The sequence below is a fragment of the Orcinus orca genome, chromosome X (assembly GCF_937001465.1).
Source record: "Orcinus orca chromosome X, mOrcOrc1.1, whole genome shotgun sequence".
Classification (NCBI taxonomy): Eukaryota; Metazoa; Chordata; class Mammalia; order Artiodactyla; family Delphinidae; genus Orcinus; species Orcinus orca.
In genome coordinates, this window is record NC_064580.1 from 128,960,680 (window position 1) to 128,967,090 (window position 6,411).

Here is a 6,411-nt window from a genome sequence, read left to right on the forward strand (position 1 = left end):
TCGCGGGGCAGGGGGCGGCCCGACCCAGTTGAGGTTGAAATGAGACCCCCCCGCAAGGGAAAAGGACTGAGCTGAGTTATTCCTGGGGCGGGGGCCTCTGGTCTGCCGGTGGCTTCCAGGCTGCGCAGCCCAGCGCCTCCGCGCCTGTCCCGCCGCTCCGGCACAGCTCCCCGAGCTTACCCGAGTGCCCCGCGCCACTCCGTAAGGCGTGCGGAGCACCTAGAGAGGGGACGGGAGTCGGAGCCCCTCGTCCCGGGTTTCTTTGAGGAGTGGCAGTCCAAGAGAAGGGCTTTATCCCCCGTTTTACTTTTTCCCAGAGCAGCCTCGAAGCTCCCGCAGCCAGGGCGCCAGGCAGCAGGGAAGGGGACGCGCTCTCACTCTCGCTTGCCCCAGAGTTGGGGGCAAGCGGCCACCATCTACCTCTTCTCACTCCCAGAGTACAGACACGATCCCTGCTCCCAGAGCCTGACGTAGGGGCCATCTCCTCAAGGAAAACACAAGTCGGGGACCGGATTGAGTGCCACCCGCTGCTGCTGCTAAGGGAGCCAACCAGCTCCTGCCAAGCACCAGAGTGGGAATAAATTCCCTAGAGACTGCTGTCCAGATTGGGGATGGAAGCCCCCAGCAGCTGTCCCCTGCTTTCCGCGGAGTATAGAAGGCTTTGAAAAGGCAAAACACTGGGATGGGATGAACCTCTCAAGGAGACTGCAGAGGCGAATACCTAGGGTCCAAGGGGCCACTGGCCACTCCTCATGCTCTGCTGGGGGCTTCAGACAAGCTTGGGTTGGCACTGGACCCCCAAGAGGGACCCTATAGCCCCGCTCTGCAATCTACAGCGCTTTGCCAGGTGTTTGCGTAAGAGAGGGAGGGAGAACTTGCTAGAAACGGATGCGCAGTGGCTGGTGGGGAGGAGGTGGATTCTGAGCTGGTCACGACGCAGGGTACCTAGGGGATGTGGTGGGAGGCGGAGCGGCTAGAGGGGAAGCACATACAAGGCAGCCGGAAGCAAGACGACACCTCGATGTGGATTTGTCCAAAAAGAGTTGGAGATCAAAGCGGGGGTGATCAGGGAGCTCTGATTGGTCGGGGGGAGGGATTTGGGGTGGGGCTAGCCACCTCTTGAGGCTTTAAAAGCTCATCGGAGAGGGGCGGGAGTGCTGTCATTTGCTCTCCGACTCTCGGAGGGGTGACAGCTTTCCTGAAGCTCCTGGCGACAGAGCAGGTGTTCGCTGTCCAGACCCGGCTGGGAGGACCTAACGGTCTCCAGCAGCAACATGAGGCCTACCCTGGCAGTTCCCAGCCCATACGGCTGTGTCGGCTGTAAACTGCCGCAGCCAGACTACCCACCGGCTCTAATCATCTTTATGTTCTGCGCAATGGTCATCACCATAGTCGTAGACCTGATCGGCAACTCCATGGTCATTTTGGCTGTGTCAAAGAACAAGAAGCTCCGAAATTCTGGTAAGACCCCTTTCCTTCTCCCTACCCACCGTGCAGCCACTTGCAACCCCTACCTAGGGTGTTAGTTTGGGCTCCTGCAATAGGGAACCCGTGGATGGATCCTGCTCCCCATTTCCCTGCGAGCCTGAGTGATGATGTTCCGCCGTGGGGTGGGGGGGCCCATAAACTCAGAGCTTCTCCAGGCTGCGGAGGTTCGGAGAAGCTCTGGGCAACCAAGTGCAAATCCCCGTCCCTGCGGTGCGCGGCACACCGCCGAGCCCGGCCCCGTCGGGAACCTGATGCAGAGGGAGCCGGCACCCGAGCGGAGAGTCCGGCGGCCGCCCGGGGACAGCACGCCGAGCCGGACGCCGCAGAGGTGGCCGCGCCGAGGCAGCGCGGGAGGAATTAACGCGGAGGGAGCAGCGGGGTTGCTACCCGCTCCGGTAAAGTTAAGTTCTCGGCGGCTGAGGCGGCGCTTGCCGGAGCGCAGCGCGGCGGCCGAGCCCAAGCCCGGCCGAGTCCCCGCTCGCCGCAGCCCTGTGACTCCAGGGTGGCTCCCGGGCAGCTCCCGGGCGGCGGAGCGCAGACCCCCGCGCCTGAGTGTGAAGCAGGGCGGTCTGAGCCCGCCAGAGCCGAGCTCCGTCCGCCCGTCCCAGGGCGCACGGCGGAGAGAGGCGAGCGGCCGGCTGGGCGCAGCAGGCGGCGGCAGCGACGGCGGCGGCGGCGGCGGCGGAGACCCCGAAGTCCGTAAGCGGGGTACCGGGGGTCGCAGGGCGGGGCGGCGGAAAGGTTCGGGAGCTCGGCGTCCCGGGGGCACAGAAGACGGCAGAACCGGTGAGGATCGCGGGAGGGCTGCAGGAGAGCTCAGAGGGGATGGTGGGGGGCGCAAGGGAGACCGCAGAGCGCGCGGACGTGGGACGAGGTGGGGCGGCGAGCGAGACTCCCCTCGCGGCCTGCCAGTGCCAAGGGGAGGGGGCCGGCTGCGAGCGGGCCTGGGGGACGGTGCTGGAGGCTGCAGGGCGCTGCGCCCCTTGCCGGGGGCGGGGGCGGCAGACGCTGCGGAGCCTTGAGCCGCCTTTGCAGGTTGGGCGGGAGAGGGCTCGAGAGGGGAGGTGGGGGAGGGGCCAAGGGGCCCAAACGCCCAGCTCGGGCCCCGGATGGGAAGGGGCGGCGCCCAGGGCCTCCGCTGCCTGGATCCCGGCCGGCTGGGGCCGGAGGGCAGAGGGGAGCGAGGGGGCGGGGTCTGAGGGGGTCGGGCACCCACAGGACCCGGGCGGGCGGGGTGCCGGGGAGTGGAGGCCGCCACTCTCTGGGGGATTACTTTGCTTGGACGAGGAATCACAAACACCACAGAAGTTTCCAAATGCCGTGACGGGCACACAGTCATTAAAAGTTTTCTTTTAAACTTTTGATGGGTGTGTCTGATTTCTCCTCGGTCCCCCGGAGACGTGGGGCCGCACACTTGGATCTCACGTGCGCTCCAGCAGTGCGGTCCCAAGGGGCCCAACCCCGGAGCCCCCGGGGGGTGGGGCACCTGCAAAGTCCATTTTCTCTTTTTTCCTTTTCTCCTTCACCTTCCTTTCCTTCCATAATTCAAATAAAGGTTTTTAGCGTTGTTGTGGTTTTGTTTTTAAGTCTTTGCCCTCTCTCTTCTCCTCTTTTCTTCTCCGAATTCATTACTTTGAGGGAAAACCCTAGAAAGACCCTCTTGGGTAGAAAGCGCCGAGGCCTGGCCTTGGCAGTGCTGGCGGAAGGAAGCAGAACGAGCCGTTCCTTTGCCCTTTTAAAAGTGCTCATTTTCTCCCAGTCCGAGATGAAGTGCAATATTTTGCCAAACCAATGCTAATTAGCAATGAGGTGTTTCCAGAGAAAGCGCTCCGCATCTGCACTTGGCCTTGCAGGTTTTACAAACAGCGTTCCTCCCGCCGCCCTACAAAGCAGGAGTGCTCCCCCCCCCACCACCGGCACTTTCCTGTTTAGCCCGCAGGCTCCAGTAAAGCCCGGGACCGGGGGCCTGGAACCAGTGTGCAGGGCGGCGAACGTGCTGGTGCCCGGCTCTGCTCGGGGACCCGCGTGAAGCAAGCAATTCTGCTAATCCTTGCAGGGATTTTCCTGATTTTTCCCCCTCTTTGCTCACTTTCTCAGGCTAAATTTTACAGGGCCTCTCCCCACCCTCAGTTTTTACTCTTAGGTTACCTCTGAAATGGTAAGTATTTACTGGGCTAAGTCTTAGATTACTGTCTGATCCCGCTGGGAAAGACCGCTTAAGAAAACGACATGCCCTTTCTCGGACAGTTCTCTTTAGACATGTTTGCGTTGTAAATGCGATGGTACGTTAGAGAAGGCAGAGGGCTAATTTTTTTTTCGGGGTTGGGGGAGGTTGAGGCTTCCTGACAGTCCTCCAATCTCTCCACCCACCCCAGTCCCTACCTTCCAGCCTGTTTCCGACAGACAGCTCCATCCAGCTCCCCTCTACTCCCTCCCTCCCCCCACCCGTACTCCGCCAAAACTTCGCGTTTTGTTTTTGTTCAAAATGATGGCCGCAGGTCTGTGTGTGTGGGAGTGTGAAGGGCTCCCCAACGGGCTTTCGTGTTTACTGCTTTCTGACTTCACTTTTTTCCCAAAGCAGAGATGATGTTGTTTGAAAGGAAAAAAAGGTTGTCAAAGGACAGGTCCCCCAAACCTGCTTGTGCATCGGAATCATCTGGGACATGCTTGTAACTAAAAATAAAAACACAACTGTATTTCTTGAAAAGAATTCTAGAAGTCGAAATTGTCACGACTCCAGCTGGCCTTTTCTTCCAGCTTATATTTGTAGATTTCCAAATGTAACCATTTGTTCTCCTCTGTCTTCCTCCCCCGCCCCCACCCCCACCCCCGCCCCACCCCGCCCCGCCCCAATATGCTTTTCAGGCAACATCTTCGTGGTTAGCCTCTCTGTGGCTGATATGCTGGTGGCCGTCTACCCCTATCCTCTGATGCTGCATGCCATGGCCGTTGGTGGCTGGGATATGAGCCAGTTACAGTGCCAGATGGTTGGATTCATCACAGGGCTGAGTGTGGTCGGTTCTATCTTCAATATTGTGGCAATTGCTATCAACCGTTACTGCTACATCTGTCACAGCCTCCAGTATGAGCGCATCTTCAGTGTGCGCAATACCTGCATTTACCTGGTTGTCACCTGGATCATGACCGTCCTGGCTGTCCTGCCCAACATGTACATTGGCACCATCGAGTATGATCCTCGCACCTACACCTGCATCTTCAACTATCTGAACAACTCTGCCTTTGCTGTGACCATCGTCTGCATCCACTTTGTCCTCCCTCTGCTCATAGTGGGTTTCTGCTACGTGAGGATCTGGACCAAAGTGCTGGCAGTCCGCGACCAGGCTGGGCAGAATCCTGACAACCAGCTTGCCGAGGTTCGCAATTTTCTAACCATGTTTGTGATCTTCCTCCTCTTTGCAGGGTGCTGGTGTCCTATCAACGTGCTCACTGTCTTGGTGGCTGTCAGTCCAAAGGAGATGGCAGGCAAGGTCCCCAACTGGCTTTATCTTGCATCCTACTTTGTAGCCTACTTCAACAGCTGCCTCAATGCTGTGATCTACGGTCTCCTCAATGAGAATTTCCGAAGGGAATACTTTACCATCTTCCATGCTATGCGGCATCCTATCCAGTTCTTCTCTGGCCTCATCACTGATGTTCGGGAAATGCGGGAGGCCCGAGCCTTCGCCCGCGCCCGCGCCCGCGCCCGCACCCGTGACCGAGCCCGCGAACAAGCCTGTACTGCTGTGGAGGAAATACCGATGAGCGTCCGAAATGTTCCACTACCTGGTGATGCTGCAGCTGGCCAACCTGAGTGTGCCTCCGGCCACTCCAGGCCAGCCTCCGGCCACTCCAGGTCTGCCTCTGCCCACCGCACATCTGCCTCTGTTCACCATAAGTCTGTCTTTAGTCACTCCAGGCCTGCCTCTGGCCACCGTAAATCTGCCTCTGGCCACTCCAGGTCTACCTCTGGTCACCCCAAGTCTGCCACTGTCTACCCTAAGCCTGCCTCTGTCCACTTCAAGGCTGACTCTGTCTATTTCAAGCCTGCCTCTAGCCACCCCAAGCCTGTCACTGGCCACCACGTCCCTGCTGGCAGCCACTCCAAGGCTACCTTCAGCCCTGCCACCAGCTGCCCTAAACCCACCACTGGCCACACCAAGCCTGCTACCACCCACCCCGAGCCTGCCGACTATCCCGAGCCCGTTGCCACCAGCCACCTGGAGCCTGCCATCGCCGGCCAGCCTGAGCCCACTGCTGCTGGCCACCTGGAGTGTGACATCACTGACCTCCCTGAGCCCGCCTCCAGCCCTGCCGCTGAGTCCCCCAAGCCTGTTGCCAGCCCGCTGGAGCCTGCTGCTGCCCCTGTTGACCCCTTTGTGGTCACCATTGCCACCGATGATTACCAGGAGGTTGTGGTTATTGATGTTGAAGCTGATTCTGATGAAGTGGCTGTGTGATCTTAGGGGCGGCCGAGCAGTGGTCCACTGTTAAGGTTGGCTAGCATATGTAATACAAAGTGAGATATCTTAGTGCATCTGCACACAGACACATGCAGACACTGACGGAGAGTGTAAGCTACACCTACCTTTCAGGCATACTCCTCCTTTCCATTATGTCTGCAAAAGTGTGAGTGTGTGTGTGTGTGTGTGTGTGCGTGCGCGCGCGCGCTTGCTCCTTTAGAGACCAATTTCCCCTCAAGTTTGACTTCTGTTGTTCTGAGCCTCCCTTTCCTCCTGTGGTTGGCTGTGAGCCCACAGTGATCCTTGAACTTGTAGACTGGTTTTTCCCCACTCCTGTGTAACCGTTTCTCCCCACTCCTCATTTCCTTCTCCTTGTTCCTGCTCTCTTCTCCCATTCCTCTAGGGGGGGGTGGGTGGGGGAGGAGCGCATGCGCAATGGTAAAGGTGCGCTGTGGTAAAGCCT

At 59.1% G+C, this 6,411-nt stretch overlaps 1 protein-coding gene across 1 annotated transcript; it reads left to right on the forward strand.

The window, feature by feature from the left end:
- Positions 1–1,156: 1,156 nt before the first annotated feature.
- Positions 1,157–5,945, forward strand: GPR50 (G protein-coupled receptor 50). Its single transcript, XM_004284079.1, has 2 exons — positions 1,157–1,461; positions 4,354–5,945. The coding sequence occupies exons 1-2, from the start codon at positions 1,275–1,277 to the stop codon at positions 5,943–5,945; spliced, it is 1,779 nt and encodes a 592-aa protein (XP_004284127.1). The 5' UTR covers positions 1,157–1,274.
- Positions 5,946–6,411: the final 466 nt, after the last annotated feature.

What these genes read in the sequence shown, in the direction of transcription:
- GPR50 (XM_004284079.1), top strand. Translation starts at nt 1,275, where the DNA reads ATGAGGCCTACCCTGGCAGTTCCCAGCCCATACGGCTGTGTCGGCTGT. An exon ending in CAAGAAGCTCCGAAATTCTG is followed by an intron (nt 1,462 to 4,353) that starts GTAAGACCCCTT and finishes TATGCTTTTCAG; the next exon opens with GCAACATCTTCGTGGTTAGC.